General features: G+C 50.0%; 10 protein-coding genes across 10 annotated transcripts; 3 read left to right on the top strand and 7 right to left on the bottom strand.

Moving 5' to 3' along the window:
• BKA55DRAFT_538855 (uncharacterized protein) lies at nt 1-1,152 on the top strand (the record flags this gene model as incomplete). Its single annotated transcript, XM_046190072.1, has 5 exons — nt 1-16; nt 228-314; nt 373-389; nt 616-694; nt 836-1,152. 5 exons carry the CDS (start codon nt 1-3, stop codon nt 1,150-1,152), a joined length of 516 nt encoding a protein of 171 aa, XP_046050252.1.
• Nucleotides 1,153-5,662: 4,510 nt separating this feature from the next.
• Nucleotides 5,663-6,898, bottom strand: BKA55DRAFT_566742 (AhpD-like protein). The gene is made up of 3 exons (XM_046192668.1): nt 6,504-6,898; nt 6,135-6,449; nt 5,663-6,042 (listed from the first exon to the last, which is right to left on the bottom strand). Exons 1-3 carry the CDS (start codon nt 6,774-6,776, stop codon nt 5,866-5,868), a joined length of 765 nt encoding a protein of 254 aa, XP_046050251.1. The 5' UTR covers nt 6,777-6,898; the 3' UTR covers nt 5,663-5,865.
• Nucleotides 6,899-7,218: 320 nt separating this feature from the next.
• Nucleotides 7,219-9,956, top strand: BKA55DRAFT_593628 (uncharacterized protein; the record flags this gene model as incomplete). Its single annotated transcript, XM_046195572.1, has 4 exons — nt 7,219-7,251; nt 7,341-7,445; nt 7,510-8,203; nt 8,251-9,956. The coding sequence occupies 4 exons, from the start codon at nt 7,219-7,221 to the stop codon at nt 9,954-9,956; spliced, it is 2,538 nt and encodes an 845-aa protein (XP_046050250.1).
• Nucleotides 9,957-10,776: 820 nt separating this feature from the next.
• BKA55DRAFT_538852 (uncharacterized protein) lies at nt 10,777-13,512 on the bottom strand (the record flags this gene model as incomplete). Its single annotated transcript, XM_046190071.1, has 6 exons — nt 10,777-12,019; nt 12,081-12,532; nt 12,586-13,170; nt 13,232-13,338; nt 13,391-13,418; nt 13,474-13,512. The coding sequence occupies 6 exons, from the start codon at nt 13,510-13,512 to the stop codon at nt 10,777-10,779; spliced, it is 2,454 nt and encodes an 817-aa protein (XP_046050249.1).
• A 2,247-nt stretch (nt 13,513-15,759) lies between these two features.
• On the bottom strand, nt 15,760-17,124 carry BKA55DRAFT_509943 (uncharacterized protein; the record flags this gene model as incomplete). The annotated part of the gene is made up of 1 exon (XM_046187556.1): nt 15,760-17,124. The coding sequence occupies one exon, from the start codon at nt 17,122-17,124 to the stop codon at nt 15,760-15,762; it is 1,365 nt and encodes a 454-aa protein (XP_046050248.1).
• A 1,095-nt stretch (nt 17,125-18,219) lies between these two features.
• On the bottom strand, nt 18,220-19,460 carry BKA55DRAFT_566736 (Alpha/Beta hydrolase protein). Its single transcript, XM_046192667.1, has 2 exons — nt 19,266-19,460; nt 18,220-19,209 (listed from the first exon to the last, which is right to left on the bottom strand). Exons 1-2 carry the CDS (start codon nt 19,329-19,331, stop codon nt 18,379-18,381), a joined length of 897 nt encoding a protein of 298 aa, XP_046050247.1. The 5' UTR covers nt 19,332-19,460; the 3' UTR covers nt 18,220-18,378.
• Nucleotides 19,461-19,990: 530 nt separating this feature from the next.
• On the bottom strand, nt 19,991-23,075 carry BKA55DRAFT_566733 (P-loop containing nucleoside triphosphate hydrolase protein). Its single transcript, XM_046192666.1, has one exon. It carries the CDS (start codon nt 22,686-22,688, stop codon nt 20,292-20,294), a length of 2,397 nt encoding a protein of 798 aa, XP_046050246.1. The 5' UTR covers nt 22,689-23,075; the 3' UTR covers nt 19,991-20,291.
• Nucleotides 23,076-23,457: 382 nt separating this feature from the next.
• On the bottom strand, nt 23,458-24,820 carry BKA55DRAFT_689502 (RNA polymerase II-binding domain-containing protein; the record flags this gene model as incomplete). The annotated part of the gene is made up of 4 exons (XM_046199358.1): nt 23,458-24,275; nt 24,333-24,533; nt 24,582-24,673; nt 24,723-24,820. The coding sequence occupies 4 exons, from the start codon at nt 24,818-24,820 to the stop codon at nt 23,458-23,460; spliced, it is 1,209 nt and encodes a 402-aa protein (XP_046050245.1).
• Nucleotides 24,821-25,245: 425 nt separating this feature from the next.
• BKA55DRAFT_566729 (clathrin light chain) lies at nt 25,246-26,496 on the top strand. Its single transcript, XM_046192665.1, has 3 exons — nt 25,246-25,533; nt 25,586-25,800; nt 25,854-26,496. The coding sequence occupies exons 1-3, from the start codon at nt 25,491-25,493 to the stop codon at nt 26,310-26,312; spliced, it is 717 nt and encodes a 238-aa protein (XP_046050244.1). The 5' UTR covers nt 25,246-25,490; the 3' UTR covers nt 26,313-26,496.
• BKA55DRAFT_566728 (uncharacterized protein) lies at nt 26,497-27,171 on the bottom strand. Its single transcript, XM_046192664.1, has 4 exons — nt 27,082-27,171; nt 26,864-26,948; nt 26,746-26,806; nt 26,497-26,680 (listed from the first exon to the last, which is right to left on the bottom strand). The coding sequence occupies exons 1-4, from the start codon at nt 27,084-27,086 to the stop codon at nt 26,622-26,624; spliced, it is 210 nt and encodes a 69-aa protein (XP_046050243.1). The 5' UTR covers nt 27,087-27,171; the 3' UTR covers nt 26,497-26,621.
• Nucleotides 27,172-27,179: the final 8 nt, after the last annotated feature.

Below are 27,179 nucleotides of genomic sequence, written 5' to 3'. Positions count from 1 at the left end.
ATGGGCTTCAACCAAGGTATGCATTGCAAAACACAGCCTTCACCGCGGTTCATGATACTGTTGCTCTGGCTTCATATGGACATCCACCTCCATTGGACGGTAGGATCAACACCTATCCAGTCCTAGTGGGGTGTGTTCCTCAATGGCGGGAAGCCCCGCCTAACGCTACAGGATGGGTGTGGCTGATGATATGGTTGATTGACGCTAATAATAATAAAAGGTCGCAGCACTAAAAGCCGGGCTCCTCCAGTCTCTGGGATCAGGCTGGCGCGTAGGGCTGAGCACAGGCAACCCAACAAGAACAAGTGTCCGTGGTACGTACTAGGTGTGATCTGCGTCAGAGATGGAACGGAACTCTCCTTGCAGTTACAGTCGAGGTCAAACCTTCAGTGAGTGATTCACTCAAGGCCCCCTGTAGCCTCAAGACTCAGACCGACGGCCAGACCAAGCGTCTCATGGCCTGTCATTGGATTCGATGCCAAGCCGCTCCCTAACCCACCCTTCAACCTTCCAATAGGTGCCCAGATTGGTAACGAGCGCGAATGCATCTGCAAGTTATCTCTGAATGGTTCTGTCTGTGCTGTCTCTTGAAACCATGGATACTGGACATTGTAGCATCACCGTCATCACCGCTACAATGGCTGGGATCCAATGGTGATGCCGCTTATTACCACCCACCTTAATATTGGTGAAGGTTTGTGAGTCGTCTTTTCATCAATCATATGTCGTCGTTGACGATGCCTCACACCTACCTAGCCATTGGACATACGATGGTTATCTGACATGCCGTGCCTCTCGGACTGTCCACTCGACACAGTCAATCTGCATTCCTCAGCTGGAGCAGAAACGGGTTTTCTTCCTAAAACAAAGATGCTGTGTCAGTTGAAGCGAGTGGAAGCAATGCTTGCATCGTCAGAGTGCTCGAATGAAATACGAAGCAGCGCTTGGAAAGTCAAGAAGAAAAAGCAAAACATGTTGATAAACATCATGAATGGAGATACCTACATGCAGTTACTCCACGGATCAAAGACCTCGGCACCCGCGCTGTCGCTGTTTGGTTCAGACTGCAGTGGTGTCCACATGGGCACCCGGTTCACATTCCAGCGGTCGGCCGCCCCAAGCAAATCTGTCTCTGAGACTCTGAGTTTCTGACCGTTGACCCTGTCTCTTTGGGAGTCTCTGATTGGTTATCATGATCCTTGTAAGTCGATAGAGTTGCCAAGCTCTCTCGGCTTCACCGATGCGCGATGCGAATAAACCACCAAATCTGACTCTCCCGCCGCCGCCATTTCCGTGGCCTACGCTCCGCTGTGTCCTCTTTTGGGGACTGGGTTCATCACGGGGTCCTCCATTCGGAATTGAGGGCCAAGTCTCTGCACCTGATTGCTTGCATCATGACCAAACATGACCCTGGCTTAGAGAACGGCCCCCACTGGACAAGCGAGACAGACACCAACAACACTCTCAAGTTCACCATCCTTCGGAACATTGATGCTACCTAATCTCAAAGATCTTTGGCTGTTGCTTTTTGGTAACTCGGAGTTTTTGGCTGGAAGCCCACCTATCCCACTACAGAATGTGTGGTTGAACCGTGGGTGAATCAACATGTGCTTACACGAGTGACCCAGTTCGAATTCAGATCACCATTCTCCCACCTACTATGTACAATGCACAGCATTCTTCCCTCGCCAATTTTGGTAATTTTATGCCATCATCGATATGTCGTATTGCTCGCGTTGTTGAATTGAGTAGTTTTGGCATTGGCATCGCTTCAATCATGGCCCCCGTCTCCAATCCATATCTCTCAGTAGCCTTGTCACTCAATATACCCATATTTACGAAGCACTACATTTGGACTCGTACCAACCATCCGCAAGGAACAACAATGTCGCACAAATAAATGTCTGGGCAATTGAATCCTACCGAGGCATTGACGCTGATCAATGCTTGTCCCCGGGGACATTCAACAGTCCGAGAGCTGTCAAACTGGACAAGATAGCCATAGCTTTTGGGTCAACAAGGCTGCCGTTGTGCCATCTATTGTCTCACAGACTAGACGCCAGAAATCAAGGACAGGCTTTGTCGATCACCCACAACCACCGTATTATACTGGATCGACCTGGCGTCTGATGGGCCACGCTCCACGGTATCACATACATATCCACATTCACTGTCGGACCGGATCATATCATGAAAGGCATCATAGACCTTCAGTATCCGATGGATGATCTTCAGGATCACCAGCAGATACCACCGTAATGCTTCCGCGTTTAGTTGCTATCGAAGCTGTTAGGCTATCATTGTCTCCTGGCGCTCCAATCTCATCTCGCATCTCATCTCCCAACAGAATCCTCTCCTGGGGGATGTAAAGGCGATGGAAAACTCCCACCGAGCTCGACCGCCCGCCACTCGGCGAGGAAATCATTTTCCAGCGCAGAAAGGCGTCCTCAAGACAATGACAACGCAAACGAACTCCACCGTCCTGCATGGCCCGTGTGGAGGCCTAGTGTCCATTGCGTGAAACACTCAGAGATACCGGTAGAGGTTGAAGCGCTTGAACTTCTTCTCCTTCGCCGGCAGACTAGCAGTGGTCTAGGCATTAATCTCTCCAAGGAACAGCCTTGTAAAGGCGAGGACGCGGAGGCAATTTGGTTCCAAACTTCCAACTGTGGTAGCCTTACGCGAGCGCCACCAGTCTAACACACAGACTAGGTCAATACTAACGACCGGTAAATAACGCGATCGCGGCCTAGAACAAGGAGGAGAAGGGAAGAAACAACGGCAGTTTTTTACATGGATCAAAGTACACAGGTACTGACGTTGAGCCGCCGTTGTCGCTCGATATTGAGGGCATATCGCGGTCCAGATTCGTTAGAGACACTGCTTCCCAGATGGTGGTCATATCCTCGGAATATTGAAATTGGCTTAATTGATGCAGGTGAGCGTCGATGTCACTCTACCTTTATCATTGTTCGCACTCTAGACTTTAGGGACGGCACTTGGAGCCAGCGGCCTGGACGCCATTCAGCCACATCCAGACTGTCGGACTGAGTTATTGAAGCTAAAAGTGCTCATGATGGGCTACTTGTGAATCAATGACCCGACTATTTGGTTACTGGAAGATGTACGAACCTACTGTGCGATGCCATGAACTTTCCATTTTTGCTGTTGCACAACGTATGATGTCGAAATCAGCGGTGTTGATTCATGTTGTTGATTCAAGTTCAGTTGTCATCAAAGCACAATTAATATCACGCACATCTTATAGGCACCACGAGACAGACAGCTTGATCCTGGGGTATAGTAGGGACTGTTAAGGTACTGGATCCCAGTGCGCGGGGCATTGGCTTACATAGATGTTGAGAACCCAATCTCAATGTGACGTGCAGACTATTTTGGCGAGAACAGATTCCCGTCTGAGATGGCGAGTGTAGCGTGGGAAACGACAATCCAGGTGCTGGGAAGTTCCCTGTGGTCTTTTAGCATTGGCTGGGTTCGCAAATCGCAAGTCAAAGAGGCGTGCGGATCAATAAAAATCAATATTCCCGTGGTTTCACATCGTCACATCGATAAAATTCAGAAAGTGAGAGTGACCCGACACAATGGATTGATGCGCGCCTTGCCGCTTGTGAGCCGCGCCCCTGTCAATATTGGACATAGACTGGACAAGGCTTGAGATGCCCTATGCCCTCGTCCCTCGAGCATCTTGGGCCACGTGTGGGAGTCGTGATTGAAACTGGCAAGGGGGGATAAGAGGGGGAAAGGGAAACAAGAGAGAGGCTCGTTAATAACCCCTGCTTTGCCCTATCCTGCCCCGTCTTGCCCCTCGACCTGGCCCTGTCGTTGGGAGTCCCGACGCCGACGCTTTTCGGGAGGGTTCAGAAGGCAATGCAATACATCTGCAATGTATCGTGCGTAGTCCGATATAATTCATCATGATGTTACTCTGATCCTGGAGCTTGTCATGGTTGGACGGACCCAGAAAACCAAGACAACAAGACAAACCAATATGTATGTATGCGTGTGACTACTTCGGACTGTCATGCATCCGAGATTATTGCTGCAGGTCGACATTCTAATTCTGGGTATGTTTGGCTCATAGTCACTGCACTGTCTGTACTACCAACGTAGACGTACAAGTCTATCCTAGCCTTTCCTGCAACCTAAGGTAGGTGAATGGTACCACTCATATTCTCCCCGGTCGAATCGCACGCCTCGCTCCCAGACTCGTGGTGTTCCGGTTGCCTTTTTTGCTTGCCAGATCGCCAAATTCGCCTTGTGCTACCCCAATGTCGGTCGAGGGCTTTCTCAAAGGAGGGAGGGTGTGGATGCTGCATCCAGAGCGATCCCATATCAAGAGCACTTGCAGTTACACTGCTGAGTGATTCATAGTTGTCATTGCCATTCTCAACTGTCTACCGAGTGCCGATACGGTCATTGTGAACCCCACGGCTAGGCTTTCTCGCCAGCGATCAGTGAGTGAGTGAGTGAGCAAGTCTGCCTACCTACCTTATCCATACTCGGCATGACGCAAGGGGAGCCTTGTTCTGATCTGATAGACATGGGTGAGACTCCTTCGGGATGTTGTATCGCGAAGATGGGGAACGGCCCAGTTCCGTCTGTTTTGCCCTGCCAGAGAGTAAAATACTACTCTGATCAGCAAACCCATGGGCCATCAGGAGATTTCCGCACCACCAGATCGACATTGGTTATGGAGACTCGTGCTCTTTTCCATAATAGAACACACAATGCGCAGTTGACGGAGAGTTTGGCTAACAGGCTCTCGCTTGTACAGTATCAATGAGACGAGTATCCATCGTGAGTGCTACCAAGTCAACATGACCTTCAGAACGAGTTGGGAAAGCGAGCGTCTAACTAGGATCATACGCGGGGTTTATTGAAGTCTGATTTAACTTAGATCACCTTATCTGAGCCATTCGAATCACTCTGACGTGGCGAGTAACGACTACATAGTACCTATTCACTAGACGCCGTTGGAAAGTGCAAGTCCAGACTCGATGGCGATCTACTGTAGGTTTAGTGCCTTGCAATGTCTCAGGTGCACTATACTGTGCAAGCTCTTCTGGGGGTTGATGATTTTACGTTTTGGCCACGGGAAGCTCCTTTGGACCTTTGGTTTTAGTGTGCTTGTCGAGCTTTGACGAACCAGAGTCGAGCAGTAGCAGATCAGTAAACCGTGGCGTACCCGAATTAGGCCTTGGGTGGCCTCGATTACAGTTGAGAGCGGCATTGGAGATTGATCGACTTTCCACTGCCCGACCCCTCCTACGGACACAAACGCCCCGACCATGCTCCCTGGCTCACAACCTAAAGCCAATCTTTAGGGGCGGGTTGCGACCCTTGCTTTGGCGCGTGACAGCGGACTTGGAGACTTGGCTATGCTGGCTCCGGGCGCGGACTCGCCTAAACGCGGAATGGCTTCCGTCTTCCAACTTGAACTCGCCAAAGAGCAACGGGGGCCGGCCTCTTGGCAGACTAGGCGCCGTTTGGACATGAAACAATAGGTTGCGGAGTTTTTTAGGCCGTGTAAACAGCCTCTTTCGAAATAGCAGAGGATGAGGCTCTGTCTATCACTCACAATAAGATCCAATCTAATGTTGGTGATCGACAACGCATGTTTAAGACATACTAAGTTCTATGTGGTGATTATAAGCTCTCAGCCACAGGTTCATAAACAAAGCATCACTATTTGTTTCAATGATACGTGACCGTGACTGTAATTCTGAAATGCCTTTCGAGGTTCGGAGTGGTACTAGTTGTTGGTTGGCATGTGCCAAGTTGTGATCTCCTGCTATGAATCTGACCTAGTTTAGGGTAAGCCCAAGGCCTCGAGATCCAAATCATCTATACATTCGCAACTTCACTTCTCCAGCCCCATCCCCCAATGGCGTTCTCCTCGAGCTTCTTCATTCCTGAAGCTTCACAAATCTTGATGACTACATCCCTCACGGCTCTCACTTCATCTACACTGGCACCTCCATTGAGTGCACCCCGCAAATGTCCCTTGAGTTGAGGGTTCACCTTTGAAACTTGGCATCAGCATTGCACATAGGTAGCCTTAGTGCGGCCCAGTGGCTGCTCAAAAAAAAGAAGAAAAAAAAAAGCCTACTTACATCTTGGGGAATGAGACTTGCGATGAGTACGAACGAGGTTTCGGCCGGTGTAAGCACATCAGTGTTACTGAGTACATACCCATATGTCAACCTCGCCAGCAAGCCCAAGTCTGATGCACCTGACCGGTCTAGTTGACCCATTATACGTCTGGAAATTTTGCCATATATGGCTTCGAAGAAGTATTGCCCTCGCTCGAGCACGTGCGCTGGTGCAGTATCGTATATGTCCTTATGTCTAGATGTTGTACCCGTTCCCGGTTCGTCTAGTAGATCTTCAGGGGTCGCGGACTTCAGAGACATCAGAGCATTAATCGACTATCAGAAAATATCAGCATCGAGGTGAGTTCATCATACTTGTGGCCCGCGAACCTTGGGCATGCCGCCAACGGCAGAAGCTTTCAGGAGGGCTTCTCTGAGACGTCTAGAGATGCGCAACTGATCGTCCCGGCTCGGAACACCGTTCCCAGTAGTGTCTGGACAGTCTCCTATGGCATCCTTGAAAACCTTTGGCAGCTCGTCCGGCCTATTGAGGGCCGACAAAGTGGTAGCAGTGATAAAGTACCATGTATTACAAGGTAGATTTGGTTGCTTTCGAATCGCTGCAAGCAATGCTGGCGTGAGGATGGGTGACATTGCTGTCATGATGGCACGAGATGTCTAGGAATTGACCTACAATAATATCAAGCTCAATTGCATCGCTGCATTGGCTCAACATCGCGATATTTATATAACCTTAGTCTCACTAAGCTGATAATTCGTCTAGCTTTAGGGTAGCCACTTTTGACCAGCCATTCGTGCCCCTGGTATTATCATTAACTGACGGGGAAATATCGGCACTACAGCACCTTCTCACGTCAGAGCAGAATCACGTGCGTCGGCTCGGCCCCTGCGTCATCGGTCGTGTGTCGCTCTGCTTAACGTGGCATCAAGTCGTTCGGCTGTTCTTTGATACAGTAAGGTAATTACAGCACATTCACCAAAAGTTATATATACGAATTCAACTCAGCCATGGGGATGGACGAGTGATTGGTTACTTTTTTCCATTTTAACAAGTACCCAATTTATTACTCATCGTTCAACTCCCATGCCCAAGATGCGACTTGGCTGGTATGCTGGGGTAAGTATTGCTGTGGTGGGAGAGCTCGGGGAAGCTATATGGAGCTATAGCTGATCACTCTGGACCAATGCTGACATTTTGCTTCAAAGGCCTCGACGGCCCTCGCGGGCGGCGTTATCCTCTCGGCCTTCTATCAGAGGGCCAACTTTTACTCGGCAATGGTATATCTCGCCCAGAGCAACTTTTGTTTGTTGGTACGTTATCCCGCGCGATCCTGGCACCGGAGTTATTGCGAGATGCTAAACTCATCATGTCCAGGTCCTGGTCAACTTTTCCTTCCTTGTCTACAGTAGCTTCGTTTACGGTCTTACACGGATGTTCTTTGGCCCTCTGCGCGCCGTCGAAGTCGAGCAACTAACGGAACGTGCCTGGTTTGCGATCACAGAGACATGTTTAGCAATGACCATATTCCGCGAAGAGATAGGAGCCTGGTTCCTGGTCATGTTTGCAGCTCTGGTGACAGGTAAGGTGTGGGGATGGATTGGTGATGGGAGAGTTGAGGTTCTCGAGCAACAACCGCCTGCGAACCCCCGCTTGTTCCATTTGCGACTCAGTGTGTCGCTCACGCTAAGCTTCATCTACGATATCTATATCCTCCGATACACGATCAATACCGTTATCCAACAAGCACGTCCCAACATGATGGTCATGTTTCTCTTCGAGTTCGCAGTCTTGGCAACCAGTTCATGGCGGACGGCAGCCCGGTATGCGCTGTCATTGACAGAACAGAATATCCAGGAAGCGCAGAAACGTAAGCGACTGGCCGAAAGGAGACAAGAGGTCAGACAGGAGCGGGAGGCTATCATTCGACGGCGTGAAATAGCGGCTGCCGCTGGTGAAGAAATTTCTGACGAGCCACTGCCCAACGAGGACGATATCGATGAAATGGATATTGAAGTACCAGGTTGGTCTGCAAAGGGAGAGTTTGTCCTCTGGCTGGACCTTATCACAGGTATGTTGAAGCAGAATGGCTTGGAGGGGCACTACTGACATCGACAGACTTGGTTAAACTTGGTATCTACATCGTATTCTTCTTCATGCTTCTGGCTTTCTATGGACTGCCCATTCATATTATGAGGGATCTCTTTATGACAGCCCGGGATTTCATTAAGCGCTTGGGTGCCTTATTGCGATATCGAAAAGCCATCCAAGAGATGAATCGTTATCCCGATGCAACCCAGGAAGAACTTGAACGGGAGGATACCTGCATTATCTGCCGCGAGGAGATGCGACCATGGGATCCAGAGAACAACCCAGGCGCAATGGATCGAATTCGACCCAAGAAGCTACCTTGCGGACACATTTTGCATCTCGGCTGCCTCAAGAGCTGGCTCGAGCGACAGCAGGTTTGCCCTACTTGTCGAAGCCCTGTTACTCTTGGCGAGACGGCTCCTCGTGCCGGTCAGAACCGGGCTGCTGGTCTTCGAATTGAGCTTGGAGGCAGGCGTCCGGCGAACCAACCAGCAGCAAACCCCGGGGATGCTCCCGCTCAGGGGCAACAGAACGGAGGAGCACAACCTGAACAACGGCCAGGTGGTGCGCGTATCTTCAATATTGGCCCTCTTCGAGTGGGATTTGGCGCCAACGGACAGCAAGTCAGAGAACTTGCGCAGCAATTCGGTGTGCCACCAGCTGTTCCCAACCCTCAGGGGCTGGTTCCCCCCACGCCAGGCGCTGGTACCCCTATTGCTGCTGGTCAGACTGCTCCAGCGACTCCTCTGCCCACCGGAGATAACTTGCAGAATGTTGGAAACTTGATCAGTCAAGCAGACCAGCTGATCCAGCGCGAGATGCAATCGTTGCAGTTCGCGCATCAGGAACTACAAACCATTCATCTCCTCCAGGCAGAGTTATACCGTCTCAGACAGAGACAGCAACATCCAGAACAACAACCAAATATACATACACAGGCTATACCGCCTACTGCGGTACCTCTCCCCCAACCTCTAATTCCCCAGCAATTTCCTATGACACCTCAGATGTCTATGCCCCCAGGTTTCCCTCAATTCCCAGGCATACCTCCGCGACACCCTAGCCCCCTTATGGCTCGCCATGGTGCTCCCCTCAACGCTGTACCTATCCCCGCTGGAAGTGCTGAGCTTCCAGAAGGCGTTGTTATCCCGCCTGGCTGGTCTCTGCTTCCGCTACAGCGGCTTGATGGCGGCCAAGCCTCGACACAACCTTCGCCGCAGGTTGGCCCTCAGGCAACTGTTGCAGATAACATTAATGTACCTCAGCCAACGTCTACTGTTAGGCAACCCTCGCCAATTGGTAGCCGTAACCAGGAAGCTCAATCCGTTGAGAACGCCTCTTCTACTACTCCAACTGAACAGCGACCCCCTCAACTCACACCCCAGTTCACACGGGCGGTGGAGCCATCCCATGTTGTTGCACCTAGCCCTCGCATGCCCAATTGGGGCGGATCCGCTCAACTGTTTGGCAACGGATCTCGCCTGGACCATACCGACCCTGTAACGCATAATGAGCCTCAGGTCGAAGGAAGCTCAAGCCAAACTGGCCCTGTTGAGGCCACGTCCCAGCCGAGTCCAACAGCGGAACATACACCGCAAGGAACTCCAACATCCCATAGTGATGAAGATGAAGCATCTGGGATTAACTCAAAGGAGAAGGGCAAGGCGAGAGCCGTAACTGTCGAGGAGGTTGAGGATGAGGAAAATTTTAAGGACACAATAAACAAGGACTAGTTGTGCCTTGGGTACCAATAGGCACTCTATGCATGTATCATATTATGCACCCATCTCTGTTGGTCTAGTAAAGACCAAGACTGCATTTGTATTTCCCGGTTGCTAGCGGCATGGAGTTCTCAGGAGTTGTACTATTTGTTCGTCTCAATGGCATGCATGACAGAGGAGCTAAAACCCGAAATATAAATTTGTTGAAGCCAGTATTATACATCTGAAACTTGGCGTGCATGCAGGTACCCAAAGCAATCTGTAACTATACAAGTATCCGTAATCCGGAAAACACCGTTCCATGATGAATGAGACCAGTCAAGGCACGCTGATGAATGGGTGCAGAGCATTGGTGAATCGAAAGCGTGCAAAACATGAACATAGCAATAAAATACGAACGCAACGAGATATGTAAGAATGTAAGAGACAAAAGAGCATATGGGTGAATCCAAAGACGATTCAGAGGTAATTTCCTACACTTTAACGACACCTTAAAGGCGCTGCCATAGTGTCCATATTCCAACAAAAATACATCCTCCTCTCTCTTCCTCTGCCATTGGCGGGAATCCTCGAAGCTTGTTGACGATGTGGCATAAGGGAACCAAAATAACAATGACAAACAAAGAAAAGTTGACCCGCGTCCATGCTGCACATACCCAAGAGCCCCTCGTCGTACCTGTATCTATTACCATGTCCGTTCATAGCCATGAAACGGTAACGCATCAATCATTCCTTCTTGACTCTTCCCATCTCATTTGTCGTAGTGGGTAACGATAAAAGATTCGATATCTTTCCCCTGTTTAATGGAGGTAGCTGGTGCCCAGATGGCCTGCTATGCGTTGAGAGCATCTAGCTCCTCCTCCTTAGGTGGGAGCGGTGTCTCAAACTGCGGTATATCTTCATCCTTCTCCCAGGCAGCGCCAGGTCCGGCATAGCTCGGTTCGAGAATCGTAGTCGATTGCGAAGTTGATTCAGGTTCGAGACGGCCACTGCTCATGTCACGCAAGATGCCTGCCGACCTTTTGCCTTTTACCGGCTGCGGGCTGAGCACACCTGCGGCGGACTGCGCGACATAAGTAGGTGACTTGACATCACCTGAACCAAAAGGCAATGAGCGTGTTGGAATATCTCGACTCACTCCTCCTTCTCGACCCTCGTCCCCTTCGCCACCGAGCTTCTTTAACAACGCATCCGATTGCTGCTTAGCAAGCTTCTGGAGCTGTGCTAGCGGATCCTGGTGATGCAGCACCAAGTCAGTCACCTCGCACAGGCAGTCCGCGGGTCTCCAACGTCTCCCATGCACACATACCCAGTCAGACTGCGTAGGCACGCCTTCAGCCTCAGGAAGCTTCTTTGCTGCTTCGTCCTCGTGTTCCCCGTCGTCTCCTGCCCAGAATGAGTGCCGTTGAATAGGGGCCGGGGTGACCGGCAAGCTGGGGCGCTCTGCAGCGCTAGGGAAATCGGTGAGCTTCAGGCCGCGGTTCTTAAAGTTGCTCCGATCGTCTCTCCATGTACCAGTTGATGGGCTCCTTACGCGCCCTATCGTAGATGTCGAACTCTTACCACGTCGGTGACCACCATGTAGGCGGTCAACGTACCGCTCGATCTCAGGCACCTCATCCCATGCATTTGTGCGTGTGTATGACGTCCAAGGGTCTGATGGAGTAATCTGTACTATCGGAGTAGATGCACTCGACTCGTTCTTCGCCCCAGATCCCGATGTTGCCACCTCGGAAGGCTCTGTAAGACCTTCAGTTTTCACTGAAAGCTGCGTTGTAGACCCCGTGCTAGGGTCTGAGCCGGACTCTCCAGGGGTAGGCTCCGGTTCAGGCACTGGTTCTGGTTCCCCAATAAACGATCTGGTTGGACGAGGTCGGTTGCGTTCCCACGGGAAGATCTCCGGAGCTGGCTTTGATCGAGGAGCTGGCTTCTCCTTCGGTACTTCATACCACATGTTCTTTGGTGGACTTGGGTATCGTTCAGGCGGGATAAATGGGGCTGTATCGCGTGACATTTCGTAGTGAGTGGAAGGAAAATTCATAGCTTCGGGTTTCGAATCAGCAGGAGGGGGATGTCTGGCAAAGTCAGTATCTCATGTCCGATTAAGCACAATACTTTCAACGACGATAGGCCTACCTCTGAGCATCCCAATCATGCATCGTAATCGGGGGTGGCTCGTTCTTTGGTTCTTCGTGGTGATGGTGCTGATGTTCAGAAGCGTGTTGTCCGTGGTGTTGTTCATGGTGTTGGCCAGGAGCTGAGACAGGCTGACCACTAGGGGGTGCAGAATGGTGATCGTGATGAACCGAACCAGAATCTGATCTATCATGAGATCCTCCGCCATGGTGCGATCCTTCATGGTGCCTAGATCCTTTCGAGTGCTGCTGGTGTCCTGCGCCTCGCTCCCCCTGAGATTCATGGTGTTCGTGACCTGGAGCCGAATGATGCGTACCCTCAGCTACACTGGAGCTGTGATCGTGATGGTCACTGGTAGAAGACTGCGCATGGGCCGGTTGAGGGTGCCATTCTCCTTTTGTGAAGTATTGGACATACTGGGGAGTTGAAGAGGCATTGTCGGGAGAAGATTCCTATAAAATGAGTCAGACATACAAGTATCTGCCTGCAGAATAATTGAGCTTACCTGATGTCGGTAATGCCTGTCGTAGACTGCCCACCATCGTCCAGTCATCTCACTGAAGGGATTATTGCTAGAAGGGGCGTCTCGACCAGTAAACCATGGCTTGTTGGATCCGATGAAATGCACCATATTAATACTTGACTGGAAGTGTCGGTACGCGGGGACGTATTGGTAGTGTGCAGATGGTGTGACGTTGTAAGTGAAGCTCAATCGATGATACCGTTGACCAAAATGCATGTTGATGAGACCTTGGTCGGCGCCATCAAACGAAATTCCTCTCTCCGCCATGGCAATCATGGCGTAGTAGTCGCCCATATTGGGTTCTAAAACCATGACACCGGTGTTGAACAGATCTGGCCAGCCGATGTCGGGGGCAGCTGCGAAGGGATGAGGTGTGTCGAAAAGCTCGTCAGGAGCTCGATATGCGACCACATCAGCGTCGATGTAGACAATCTTGGAAAACTGTGTGAGTTTCCATAGATTGATCTTGGTAAACGCTGAATGCAGGTCGCCACGGTTCATTAGGTACAGATTGGCCGGGTGGTCATTGCGAATGCGCGGCACAGGGAAGATGTAGTCGTAGACCCGCTGGAGCAATCGAATTAGCATCGGCCGGCTCAATGATGCGCATACACTCAGGAGGGCTTACCTTGAGCTGTGTAATGGAGTCAGCGGACACGGTATCGAGTGTGACCAGCACTGCCAGCTTGCGATGGGCTCCCGCATCGCGAAGAGAGTGAGCGAGAACGAGTGCGCCTGGAGAGGAATTAGCCGAGGTGTGATAAAGCAGCAAAGTCAATTGGCGAACCAGGAAGATAGGAATCGCTTAGAAGAAGCTATTTGCACGTTAGAAAGAGAACATCGACAAGGTCAGGCAGAGAGAGGACGAACCGTGGCATAAACATGCTCTCCAGCACCTTGAGCAGCCATGGCGACGTAGGACAGGAGTAGTTGACCAGCTGTTAGACGAACCTCGGCGCAGATTGTCCAGGTCAGCTACAACAAGTTGAAGAGGTCGGTCAGCAACCCATGGATGAAAGTTCAAGAGAAGTCGTAATATTGCGATCGATTTGAAGAGGCGCGTTCGTCGAGGCGAGGGGTCCAAGTCCAAGTCAACAAGAAGGAAGAGAAAGCTCGCTTGGATCTAGCAAGGATGCTGTGCGTTAGTACAGACAGAGTACGCAAGGTAAGGTACTGTAGTGTATCCTTAGTGTACACTGGGTTTTGAAACAATACAAGAATCTCTAGTAACCTATATCCCTCTTTTGTCTGGAGCCAAAAGATGAGGAGAGAGTTGGAGGAGGAGGAGAGGGGAAGGGGCAGGAGAGGAGAGGAGAGGAGAGACAAGTGAAGTCAAAGTCAGGCGTGACGTGAGAATGGCAGCAACAGCACTATTTGGGGAGGTACTCGAGGTAGATCCAATGGATCCAATTGATGTGATGATTCGATGATGGCCCCGGACGATTTTGGAGGGGGAACCTGCTAATCCATGGAAAGTACCTTAGCTCACCTGGGGCCAGACTCTAGCTCCTGTGGGTCAGGTCACCTAACTCTTCAACTATCCATCACCTGTGAGGCACTATCAACGGGCACGGATGAACGTCAAACAGCTCCCTGTAAAGTTAGGTTCACCCGAGATGGCCGGCCGTTTACCAGCACCTCAGATCATCAACAGCAAGTAACCTAAAAAACCTCCCTCTTTTCGTTCAAGTTACACCTGAAGTGAGTCCTTGGGGTCTGACCCTTCAGGTACTAAACTCTACTTCAAGCCACAGTGACCCTGAGGAAATTTGCTGTTCTAGAAGCGCCGAGGCCAGACACTCACTCTATTTTCTGCCGTTCAAGGGCAACACCAACACAAACACTACATATATCAGTGTCCTAAAAGTAACCCAATTGCTGTTGAATGGTCCCCCCACGTTCGTACAAAAGAAATTGAAGGTTCACTGCCTCCAATTACACAGAACCTGGGACCGGTTTAGTGTTCCCTACGAGCCTGAGCCTGTCCAGGATCCTGCTGCACAGCCTGAGGCCCAGGGAATGCATATCCGTATTTCGGGGCGGGTTTCCGCTGGTGGCGGCTCTAGTGAATCGCCACTAATTTCAACGGCTGCACGATGATGGAATTGCTGTGAGCTTAGCTTAGCTCTCAGGTACCTTACCTACCTCAGGTGGCTTCAACCTCATCACTTCTTGGCCAGGTCCTTTTTAGCTGATGATATCCACAAAGCATAACACCTCAAGGTTTTCTTACAGCTTTTAACGTCTTCAATTCTCGTATCATCAAAATTTCAGGGATGAACTTGGAACGGGCTTCTGCATACAGCCCGAACTGGACATGTTCCCCCTTGTAAGTTGCTGCGAGTATGCGACGCACCGTTGAGATACGTGCATCTAGGTAATCTCAACCATTCCAGGCTGGTCCCCTTGAGATAATAAAAAGCTCAACATAAGAATTGTTTATCTGCACGAAAAATCTCGCTCTGCCCGTGCCGCAGGACCCCTTTTCTGTCCCTTGAGCCATTATAAAGACATTCAAATCTCCCTAGCCCGTGCCAGATGCCAGTCTCTAAAAAAGTTGTATAAGTGACGTAGATTTTTTTAGCTTATTAGCTTGTCTTGCAGATCAGTCTGTGTGCCACTCGGACATGGCGCACCGAGACATCTGTAAGATCGGGACAAAGACACGCGAGGCGAGTAGAAACCGTTCATGCCAGTGTGTCTCACTTCACTTCATATCTCAAATTTGACAGATAAAAATTACTAGAGAAAAAAAGAGCCCCTTGTGTGTTCTCCAGATCTTAGCGTTTCTGAAATGCCAGCATCTGCATTAGCTCGCCTCGACCTGGTTTAATCGTGCTATCAGCTTGATGTATATGCATCACACGCTCTCACTTGCATAGTCCACGTGAGCCATTGTTGCATTATGATGCTTTTGCTTCTACCCAAAAACCAACTAAGATATGATTTGCACCATCACTCCCCGCTGCCCATTCGAGTCTCGTCATCACATCTTCAGCCTCCCTCAAGAACAAATGTTCCCGGTTCCTTAATCGTGTATCCGAGTATGGCATTTAACTCACTTGTCTTACTAAATAAACTCCAAACCCCTCCCCAGCCGCTCAAAATGCCTTTCATGGCCCCGAACTCCCCTGAAAACACATTCCGTAGCTAGACCTACATATCCTTCTTAAATGCGTGTTCTGGTTTGTGTGTCGTCTCGTAGTCAATGTGGACATATGCTCGCTCAATGTCTGGCAGATCCTCCAGCTTGATCTGCAGCGCCTCTGCTATATCATGGCTTTCTTGGAGTGTTTGTGTCGGGTCCATAACAATGTCCACTTCGGCGATCAGACGAGGGCCCGAGTGATACACACGTACGGTATCGATGCCAACGATTGCGTCGTCATGTGTAACACACACATATGTGATGAGCTGCTGCGTTTCGACAGATGCAGTAACTCCGACGACGAGCAGAAATTCGCCGAAGGCGGTGTGCAACCAGATGCAAGAGATAAGAACAGACAGAAGGATAGCGCCCATGGAGTCAATCCAGCCTTTCAACTTCGCACCGCCACAGGATGTCAGGATACCAAAGCCATTGATGAGAAGATCGTTGCGGTGGTCTTGCCAAAGAATGTTGACCTGGCTATACTTGTCCTTGAGTGCCCAGCAGTAGAGAAAGAGTGCTAACTTGGTCAGGAAAGCACAGCAGACTGAGATGACTGCAGGGAGGTGAAATTTCTTGTCTTGTTCATTCTTGACCAGTTCTTGGCAAGCAAAAGCAATGATGATGAGTGAGACAGCGATCATGAGAAAGCAGAAGACAATATTGCCTATAGTCTCGAGACGAGCTTTACCGGCAGGAAAACGCCGAGAATCGACATGACGAATGGCTCGAGCCGACAAAATGAGGGTGAGGTTACTAAGAGGGTCGAATATGGAGTCGGCCATGGTGGTAAAGAGCGAGAGTGACCCTGAAGAGATGGCAGCGTAGAGCTGAACTGCTGACAAGGCAACATTGGCTGCGAAAGAGCCCCAGACAGCAATGCGAAACTTGACTTGATCTTCTCCATGCTGGTCGCGGGCTTCGTCACGATGTTCCTCAACCGACTTGAGCATGCGATCAATTGCCGCATTTTGATTCTTGTAGAAGCCCTGCAGCTTGCGAGCCTTGATCTTGGAGCCGGCCTTGCTGGGAACACATTTACGGCCAGGGAGGCTATCGCGCTTCCGTGAAGTGTTGGCCTTGATCTCTTCCAGATCAGACTCGGTCTTGTACCCGCGGGAGAGACCATATGGATCATGATCAAGGCAGCTGGGTTGTCGACGACCAGTGGCGGTGAGTTGGCTTTCGACATCAGTCATATGAGATACGTTTCTAGCGATAGTCTCATTATCGTCAGCCATCGCAGGCTCGAATGCTGTGCTTGAGCCATTGCGGGTGGTTGAATGTCGTGAACTGCTGCGGGCACGTTCGAGAGATTGTAGGTGAAATGCCTGTGAGTGGTGGGCGACGTGGTTGTTGTTATCAGGTGACATGATAGACGACTGCCGCTTCTATAACGAAAGAGATAGAATGCGACAGTTCGGGTGATCAGTCTCTTGATGGGGTATATCAGAGAATCATATAAGCAATAGCGATGCTGGTAATTGTGCAAGATAGCTGGTTTGATGGGTAAGCAATCAAAGTAGATGGGAGAGCAAGAATGAGGCCTCGAGCGGCGTTGATCTCCAGAGTCACCTCAACACTCAAGAGTCAGCTAGTGCTGTACAATGAGATCGAGTGATCGTCGGGAAGATCAAGGTCAAGTCAATCGCTCGGTCTTGCACCAATGATAATTTGAGTTAATGATATCAGTATGGATATGTGATAGAAGCACAGCGAAAGGATCGATCAATTAAGAAAAGAGGTGGATATGAACAGTTCGTAAGTTAACTGACAAACCAGTCATCTTCCCACGTTGGACTCACTCCAAAAGAAGAGGAGCATAGAGGAAACGTCTTTAATTGTCCATCTCGTCTGTTGGTGGATTACCATTTCAAAGACGCTGATAGGTAAGGGACAGGAGTGTGCTAGCAATGGATATCCATTCCTTTCTTTACAGCACATAAATCCGTTGGCTGCAGCGATAGAGCAGCGCCTGGGCTATTAAAAGACCAACTGGGGTTAGTGAGTCGAGTTCCCCGCGCGAGCCGAAATGGCCCAACGGAGCATCGTTTCCGCGTCGTCGTGTGAGGTTTGAGGCCGCGGCGATGAATTCATGCAATGAGGTTGAAGCAGAAGTCGAAATCGAGTGCGCGAGACGTTGAATTATAGTTCAGATACGGCCCCGAAACGTCTAGGAAACAGCCGGAGCTGGTTTCGGGGTTCCGTGGCTTTTAACCTCTAAGAGCATCTGTTTCTCGGGCGTCTACGGAGCTAGGATACGGAACATGGGTCTGCCTTGACCCGCCGACGTATGCGTCTCCATGGAGGACTTTATGCCAAGACTGCAAAAGCTGAAATTAGTGATCAATCAAGTCAATCTCTTGGCTTTGGTTGGCAAGCTGTAACCGCTTCTGTCCTGCCAAGAGATAAGCGGTGATGTTGTACAGCCAGCCACACAAAGCATAGCATATAGGTACTGCACAATTGTTGGTTGGCATCCAATATTATATAAATACTAGCATGATCTCGCTATTTGCTAAAAGCTGAAAAAAATTACAATAACATCGAATGATGTTGATCATCTCGAAAACAAGAGAGCTTGAATCCCGTGATACTCGCGCATCCACAAGTCCTCTACAGCTACACTATAGCTTGGCCTCGATCGGTTTCTGGTCTTGACTTCTCTCCAAGATCCAGTCAGTGATATCTTTGGCATATTCCTCCTGGCACAGGTCTACATGTAGCGCATGATAACCTCCCACGTATGTCTTGACCACCTTGTCCTCGATATCTTGCCTCTCTGCGAAATCTATGGCCGCTTGATAGCTGCACGCTTTATCGTGGTCTCCATGGCCAAGCCAAAGCGACTTGACCTCTTTACCCAGCTTCACGGAACCCGATTGAAGAGCTCCCGTGCGATCAAGGAGTGATGCCAACCCTTCGAGTGTGCCTGTGTCGTGGCACAGAGGATCCTCTTTGAAACCCTTGGCCACCTCTGGTTTTCGCGTCAAGTTGGCAACATCGAGTACGTGTTTAAGCTGAAACCGGGGGAGAATTTTACAGGCTAGTCGTCCTGCAAAGATCTTGAACGAACTTGGGACTTCCTCAGGGGCGAACCCGATGAATGGTGCCTCGAGCAGAAAGCCACGCACTTGGCTCACGAGTTTGGCATACTGAGGGTCAGCTGCAAGCGTGATGACCTCGCCGCCGCCCATAGAGTGGCCCAGGACAAAGACCGGGACATCCGAAGGCAGTTTGCTCTCAATGAAGGCGGCGATATCCGCAATAACGCGTGATGTTGGGCCTGTATTTCCCTTGTCGGATGGCTGCTTCACGCTTCGGCCCCAACCTCTTTGATCGAAACCAAAGACTTGAATGCCATTCGAGGCTAGAATTCGATATACGTCATTGTACCAATTGACATGATCGCTGAAGCCATGGACATGCACTAACTTTGCCTTGATGGGGCCTTGAGGCTGTTGACGCATCAGTTGATGCTTACTTATTCAAGCTGATCATCACTGGTACTCACAGTCCAGGTCTTAGTATACAGGCTGGCATCTGCCACCTCGAAAGTTCCCTCGGTCTCGGTCGACATTGCGTTTGAAGGTAGATGCTTAAGGACCAGAAAGACAGAAAATTAAAGGGTACCAAACAAGTTGAAGGTTGTAAGTCTCGACTCAGACGTGAAAACACTATTTTTTGGTATGATAAAGTGATTAACAGACCAGGCCATGAAGAATCAGGACCTTGAGGTGGTCATGCTTTGAGCCAGACTGGGTCACATGTGACAAACCCGTTACCGAGAGCTTAACCTGGAGTTGGTCTCATTGGTCTCTATTCCCTAATCTCGACGAGGCTTGGTTGGTGCGACAAGGGACATTCTGGCTTCGTTTTTACTTCTCTAGCTGCTCGATTGTGGAAATTGCTTATATTTTATTCTGTATCTTTTTGTGACGCTGACTTTGGGTTGGTATGTTTCAATCCACAGCAGCTTCACGATGAGATTCCAAAAGAAGGAAATGTCATGTTTGATTTGAAATTGATGTGAGATGAGACTTGGCGCATTTATATGAGTTGAGACAGGTTCTCTTTTTGAGAAGCATGAGTACATGGACTGCGACTCGAAAGATGTGAGCATAATGACGGACCAAGGACGCATTGTATCAATCCCAAGATGGAACATCTTCTCTTATTAGCTCAAACTTTGTGTGTTACTACGAAGCTTGAGACCTTCCAAAACTCGAGGCTCACAGTGTACCACAAGGTTGATAAAAATGAGATTCTTTTCTATACACGGCTGTCCATACCCCTACCACCCGTTTTCCATTTTGGAGATTAAATAACCAGACCGGACCGACGCCAATGAAAGTAAGATACATGTCGAGTGGAGTTCTCTCTGTAGCTGTTGACAGGACAATTGCCTGTCATAGAGACTCAGACATAGATATCGGGATATATAATGTACATGATTCGTCTAATCTTTCGCCCTGCTGTGACCCCTTACCGCATTACATCTTCTGGGGAAGTTTGCCTGCTCTATGCCATCTTGCTGAATTCAAGGACGCTTGTCCTCATTCTTTGGGTCCCTGCTCTCTTCCTCATGCTCAAAGTTCTCCTCCTCATCGCCCCTTTCTAGATCGTCCTCGAGCTCCTCGGCCTCTGTAATATGTGCCCGGGAAGCAGTCGAGCCACCATCCTTAGAAACCTCACCACCGCTCATCTGCCACTCCATGAGCTTGCTAAATGCGCTATCCTTGTCAGAGGCGAGCTGCTTGTAGCTGCCGATCTCGGCGACTTTACCCTCGTTGTTGAGAACGATGATTTGGTCAGATCTTTTGATAGTAGAGAGACGATGGGCGATGGAGATAGTGGTGTTACGGCCACGTAGAAGGCCAGCCAGAGCCTCGTTGACAAGAGTCTCTGACTCGGCATCTAGCGCAGATGTAGCCTCGTCGAGAATCAGAATATCAGGGTCTTTGAGCAGAGCTCGTGCAATGGCGATTCGCTGCTTTTGACCTCCAGAGAGCTGAGAGCCTCGAGCACCAACCTGGGTTTCTAGACCGTCAGGCAGATCACTGATGAAGTTGCAGTTGGCTCGTCGAGCAGCAGAGATAATATCGAAACGGCTGGCCTGCGGTTTTCCATAGGCAATGTTCTCGGCGATGGTTCCAGAGAAGAGAACAGGTTCTTGAGAAACCATACCGATCCTCCTTCGCAGGGACTTGACATTCATTCCAGAGATATCCTGGCCGTTGATGGTGATGGATCCTGACGTAGGGTTGTAGAATCTTAGTAGTAAAGATGCTACTGTTGATTTGCCTCCTCCTGACGGGCCAACCACACAGACATTGCTGCCTGAAGGGATTTCGAAGTCCAATCCGTTGAAGATTTTGACAGCAGGTCGGGTAGGATAAGCGAAGCTGACATCCGTGAACTTGATGGGGCCTTGTGCCGATTTGACTCGAACACCGACTGTTTGTGGAATTCCTGGTTTGCGATCCTGGAGCTCGAAGAGTCGACTCGCGGCACCAACTCCCTTCATGAGCTCTGAATAGAAACCAGAAAGACCGAAGAGACTTGAGCCTGCAAAAGCTGTGTACATCATGAACGAAGTGAGGTCTCCAAGTGACATGGCTCCGCTCCGTACGAAGCCACCTCCAACGATCAGCATGGCGAGAATGGTCATGTTACCAGCCCAACCGGTCGAAGCAAAGAAGGTGGCAGCAATAAGTGACTCCTTCTTACCAAGAGCAAAGATCTTTCGGATTTGGTTGTTGTAGCGGCCGATTTCCTGCACTTCACCGACAAACGCTTGACTGGTCTTGACATTACCAAGTCGTTCCTCGGCGATCTTGGTAAGGGTACCTAAGTTCTTCTGAATCGACCTGCTGACATTTCGAATAGCGCGACCGTAGATGAAGGCTCCGACGGCGATAGGAGGGAACATGAGCAGCAAAAGACCAGTCAGTTTGGGGCTTGTCCAGACCATGATAGCAAAACCAGCACCTCCACTGAAGAGAGCGCGAAGACCATCACTGAGGTTTTGCGTCACAGACTTGCCAACGATAACCGTATCGGAACTGAGTCGTGAAATGAGATCTCCCACTCGGTTTGCATCGAAGAATTCGGCGTCCTGTACATATGTACGTCGATAGAGTTGAGATCGAAGTCTGGCAACAACACGCTCGCCAACGATTCGGAGAAGGACGACTCGACCAAAGTTGGCCATAGCTCCAATAGTCAAGACAGTACCCAAACCAAAAAAGAACTGGTTCATTGTCAAGCCAAAAAGACGGATATCCTCAGATTCGCCTTTCGTAGCAAGATCCAAAATCCGACCAACGGAGAAGGGAATCAACATGGTGACACTAGAAGAGATGACCAGAAAGACAAAAGCGATACCGAGCCAGCGAATTTCGGGGCGAGCAATCTTGATCAGTCGCACAATTTCATCCGTACCAGCCTTACCAGCCTGCTTTCCCTCCTTGGAGAGCTTAGCAGCCAGGTTGACCTGCGCCGCCCGAGCAGCCTTTTCACTCTTGGTAAACTCTTGCTTATGCTCATCTTGGGCGATAGCTCGGTTGGCCTCAAGTTCGACAGGTTTCTTGGCGCCTTCTTCGACCTTAGTCTGGATTTCCTGCAATAGACGAGGTGCCGTCGAGAACTGTCGCAAGGCGTGCGAAACGGGACCAAACTGAGAGGGTCGATTCTGCGCGAGGGAAAGCTGGTTACGAGGTAGAGAACTATTTGCCAACGACCGGAAGGTGGCAGTTGAGAACGGAGGTAGAGCGACTTGACGGGTGCTGGAAGCGTGGAAAAGCCTCGACTGGAGAGGGAGAGCTTCGGACTTGTAGAACGAAGCTCCTAATTGACATCGCGATGTAGCCAGAGACACTTGCGAGGGCTCGGCGAGGCGTGGGAGCAGCACACGGCGTGCTACTCCCGAGACCATTATGACGGTAGGGTAGGAATTGATCAGACGCCCACTCAGCGTAGCATATTCAGGAGCGGCGCTATCGCTGGAGAAAAAGCAGAGGGCTCGAGCCGTAAGGGAGTAGTAGTGAAGCAGCTGACAGAGACGTTGACATTTACAAAAAGAATCAAAGTTATCGAAGTTGTGATGCCGTCATCGTCGTAGCGGCATTTCTCAGCTTCCGAGTTGCGACAGCCCAGTCAAGTCTGGTCCAGTCCAGCCCAGACGAGTCAATGGATCCGTTGCTCACAAAAAATTTGGGTGGGACCCTCGCGTTAGACTATGGTGTGCGTGCTGCATCCCTCGGTCGGATCTACGCGATTACGGCTTCAATTGATCCGACCTGAACCGAATGCTCTCGGATACGATTTGAGCGCTATAACGAATTCAAAACCGCGTTATAAAGATTACACAAAGATATAGGCTGAAAGAGTGCAATCTAGGTTTGCTAGAGCAATTCGCATCTGGCCCGCAAACATCCATTTGATAATGACTAGCAAATCGTGCGCTTTTGAATACCACTAGACTACGACCAGTATTGCTACTGATTCCAATTCTACTAATCTACTCAACACAATCAAACAATTCACTGTACTTAATCATACACTATACTAGTAATATCTGTGCCGACTGTTCTCAGCAATCTATTAGTCCAACCAGAGCTGTTTGCAAGAACATAACATAATATAAGCAACCCCCAAACTAGCAAGCCAATAACCCCCGAACTTATTGATAACATATGATCCAATTATGATTGAGGTTGCTCCTTCAGCATTTCAGCAACGTCAGCATCGATGCCATCATCTCCACCTAGATCAGGAAATTCTTCGGTGTCGACCCGACGGCGCTTATTCGACCCATTGGTTGAGATTGGCAATGACTGGTACGAGGGTGCTTCTTCTTCGTCTTGAGAAGCAGCAGCAGCAGCAGGAACAGGGACAGGAGACAGAGAAGGAGCTGCAGCAGGCTCTCCCTCTGGTGTCAATGCCTCAGGGGTGGGTGCTTCGAAAGGTTCAAATGCCGGTGGAGTCAATGCTTCAATCTCTGGTCTGTCTGGCTCTGGGGGCGTGACGGAAGAGTCCCCTTGTCCTGGAGAGCCGTTGCTGTCCGCTGGGCCCAGTGCTCGCATGATGCCAACCTCGACTTGGTGTTTTTTCTCTTCAATCTCAGCCTTTCGGAGTGTCAGCTGAGTCGCAGCAGACTTCTCTTCCTCCAATGCAGCACGGTTAGCGTTGAGGAGCGATTCTAGGCCAGATACAAGGCCTTCTCTTGCTTTTACACACTCAGCAACCGCGCTCTCAGCGTTGGCCAAGGTCTTGAGAAGGCCATTCAACCGAGCTGCATAAACAGGAGCAGAAGGCACAGGCGTAGATGGGTTAGTTTGCTTCTCATACTCTTGGTCTGCTGATGTGATAGTGGTCTTGAGAGGAGTGCTCAATTTGTTTACTTTCTGGTGAGTAGTGACCAGAGGTGCAAACTCAGATGGAATAGAAGTGGCAGTGTTCGTACTACCGAATGGAGAGCCTCCAAATCCGGGCTTGGACATACCACGGGCCTTGTCAAGGTCTGAACAGGTGGTCAGTCACCAGCTTTTTGGACCCGTTCATGTCAGATTGTACTCACCTCCAATGCGGGCATCGATTGCGGATTGAATTGGTGCTTCAAAAATCGAACGATCTCTCCAAACGTCTATAACGCGTTTTAATTTCGCCTGAAGCTCAGCGGGTGCTCCTTTATAGGCGACGGAAACGGCCTCAGCAATCACAGGCGCAAATGCGATGATAAAGTCATCCTTGTGCCGGATTTTAGACTGTTGAGCCACCTCTGAAAGTCGGATCAGTAAAGCTCATCACACCTGACAGACAAACATACCGTTGGCGAGATAAACCAAGCTCAATCGTTTTGTGCTGGAAGAGTCTTTGAGGCGCTGCATCCACAGCTGTACAGTCCTCTCAGCATGGCGCCTGAAATTGTTAACCATATTTCATGAGATGTCTGAGCGAGAAAGCGTACCTATGGAACATGATCCATTGTGCAGCTGTGGCGATGCTATCATGGCTTTCGTTGAGTGAAGAGAGTCGCGCCAACACAGAGTCATCGTTGTAAGCCATCTTGGTAGCAACGGCTCCTTGGTTAAAAGGAATGAATAAAGAAAGGCAAATTTCAAGAGCGAACTCAAGCGCAGGATTATGGACCAGACGTCGCGACAATTATTTTAGAAGCTGGATTGTAGCTGTTACCGTAGTATCACTGTGGAAACGTCTACTACAGCTACTTGCAGGAATAATGTTCGGAGTCTCTGCTAACTTGTTTCCGCATAAATCACACAAAATTGAATCCTGTTACGATCTGGTTCGCCTGTAGATGAATGCTGCAAAACGAGAATGATACGTAACTCGAATGTGTGATGAACTGAAATGTTTTCTTTGGTAAAACAAGGAGAGTTTATAGATCAAGAGCTAGGTCAATCAGAACAAACATCTGATAAAGTGGAAGTAGTTTCTAAGTGCATAACCATATGGTCTTAGTGCATGAATCTGACCCACTCCATCAAGCTCATCGTGCTCTATGTTTCTCACCGCCCGGCAGAATCCGCCTCATCAGCTAGGATAGCCTACTTGGCAGTAACTGAATAGGAGGACCATAGCAACAACATTCACTGACAATCTTCGCATCCGAACAAGACCTTTTCGAATTTCCACCAGCTTCATCCGATAGCATTTAAGCACCTTCCAATATTCACACACTCAGTATTGATCTTTAAATATCCGCGCTTTCAAAATGGCCGACCGTTTCCCTTCGCTTGAGGACTTCGATTCTGGGGGTAAGTGCATCAACACAAGAAATGCGCGGATCCGACGCTGACGTATTTCTAGCGCAAACCGATATTAAGGACCCTACTGCTGAGCCCTCAACCGATGATTTCCTCGCCCGCGAGAAGGCTCTTCTCGGAGATGATGCAGACCAGTTCGTGACCAACGATGACACTGCTGCCTTCGCTAGTAACGATGATGACCTTCTCGGCGGCGCTGGCAACAATGAGCAGTCCACTTTCGAATCCCAGTTCCCTGACCTGACCAACCCCGAGGCTGTGAGTTGGTTTGCTTAGACACTCTGAATTGAGGAGCTGACATCAACAAATAGGGTACTGGCGTCTCCGGTGGAACCGCCATCACAGGAGGACCCTCTGTAAGCTACAACTCCGGATATCAGGCTTTCGCCGAGGAAGAGGAAGAGCCCGAGGTCGTCAAGGAGTGGCGGGAGCGTCGTGACAACCAGATTGCCAAGCGCGCCGAACAATTCGCTGCGCAGCGAGAAGAGACCATCAAGGAGGCCCAGCAGAACATCGATGATTTCTACGAGAACTACAACAACAAGAAGGAGAAGGGAATCGCGCAGACACGAAAGGAAGCTGAAGAGTTTTTGGCAAGCCGAGAGGACACCGTCTCTGGTGGCACCAGCTGGGATCGTATCGCCAAGTTGGTGGATGTTAGCGGCAAGGGTGCCAAGGGAGGTGCCTCTGGATCTGGCAAGGAGCGATTCCGAGAGTTGCTAGTCAGCCTACGAAAGGACGAAAAGGCGCCCGGCGCCACAGGCTATTAGAACAAGCCCGATTGGATTTTTTTCCAACTATCCGCGGATGGAGTCGCAGGTCCGGTGCAGTGCGCGCTAGACGTTGCTTTTTGAGGCATGCAACTTTCTTGAGTTCTTCATGTATTCTAAAGTTTTGGGAGTCCGGGTTTAATGGCAATGACGTGTGAATAGAGGGCACGATTTGACAACAGGTATTGGTCTCCAGAATGCACATGAACGACTGTAACGATCTCGCATTGGGTTCATCTCCGTCTATTGACTCAATCTACTAATCTCGTTGACCTTCCATCGTAGGCAAGCTGTATCACCCACCACCGCTTAGTTTCCGAAGTAAGAGTTGTAGCCGAGGACCTTGCGACCGGCACCGTAGAAGGAAGCTTGTATCCATCAGTATGCAAGTCCATATCGACTTCCATCTGATCGAAAATTGCGAATTACTTACCACCGAGGGTACCCCAGAGAAGGATGAGGTAGGGAGTCATGAGGACGCGGCTGCGAGGGTTCTGTCATGTCGGTCAGCTGAATAGTAAAGATAGGCTGAACAATCAATTTGGTCGTACAATCTTCCAAAGACGGGTGTGGTTCTTGTAAGCGTTCTGGTAGAATCGCTGGTTCTGGGGAACCGGGTTCTTGGCGTTGACGAAACTGGATGAGCGTCAGTGACGGGTTCTCGTATGATGTTATATCCTGCAGTGTCCGGAGCTCGGGATGAGCCATTGACGTCGGAGAAGGTGGCCAAGGCTATCGCGAGAGTCGGTCGTGGCTCAATTGTACGTACGGCATTTTGAAGTCGGTTAATGAGAGTTCTGGGAGGCTTCGAAGGTTGGTTTCGTGTGGGGTGGTTGAGTTGGTGAACGGAGGATGTCGAAGTTCGGG

Source organism: Fusarium redolens (assembly GCF_020744475.1).
Source record: "Fusarium redolens strain MPI-CAGE-AT-0023 chromosome Unknown BKA55scaffold_7, whole genome shotgun sequence".
In the NCBI taxonomy this organism is placed as follows: domain Eukaryota; kingdom Fungi; phylum Ascomycota; class Sordariomycetes; order Hypocreales; family Nectriaceae; genus Fusarium; species Fusarium redolens.
The sequence above is the reverse complement of the archived record's forward strand: the minus strand, read 5'-3'. Positions and strand labels throughout refer to the sequence as shown.

Bases quoted from the DNA above. Each gene is read 5' to 3' on its own strand.
- BKA55DRAFT_566742 (XM_046192668.1), bottom strand. From the start codon at position 6,776: ATGACAGCAATGTCACCCATCCTCACGCCAGCATTGCTTGCAGCGATT. The intron at 6,450-6,503 runs GTTCGCGGGCCA...ATTTTCTGATAG, and splicing joins CCGTTGGCGGCATGCCCAAG to TCGATTAATGCTCTGATGTC. The intron at 6,043-6,134 runs GTAAGTAGGCTT...CAAGTTTCAAAG, and splicing joins CAAGTCTCATTCCCCAAGAT to GTGAACCCTCAACTCAAGGG.
- BKA55DRAFT_566733 (XM_046192666.1), bottom strand. From the start codon at position 22,688: ATGGTCTCGGGAGTAGCACGCCGTGTGCTGCTCCCACGCCTCGCCGAG.
- BKA55DRAFT_566728 (XM_046192664.1), bottom strand. The intron at 26,807-26,863 runs GTACGACCAAAT...CCGACATGACAG, and splicing joins ACACCCGTCTTTGGAAGATT to AACCCTCGCAGCCGCGTCCT. The intron at 26,681-26,745 runs GTAAGTAATTCG...GATGGATACAAG, and splicing joins TCTCTGGGGTACCCTCGGTG to CTTCCTTCTACGGTGCCGGT.
- BKA55DRAFT_566736 (XM_046192667.1), bottom strand. From the start codon at position 19,331: ATGTCGACCGAGACCGAGGGAACTTTCGAGGTGGCAGATGCCAGCCTG. The intron at 19,210-19,265 runs GTGAGTACCAGT...ATGCGTCAACAG, and splicing joins TGTATACTAAGACCTGGACT to CCTCAAGGCCCCATCAAGGC.
- BKA55DRAFT_566729 (XM_046192665.1), top strand. From the start codon at position 25,491: ATGGCCGACCGTTTCCCTTCGCTTGAGGACTTCGATTCTGGGG. The intron at 25,534-25,585 runs GTAAGTGCATCA...ACGTATTTCTAG, and splicing joins TGAGGACTTCGATTCTGGGG to CGCAAACCGATATTAAGGAC. The intron at 25,801-25,853 runs GTGAGTTGGTTT...ATCAACAAATAG, and splicing joins ACCTGACCAACCCCGAGGCT to GGTACTGGCGTCTCCGGTGG.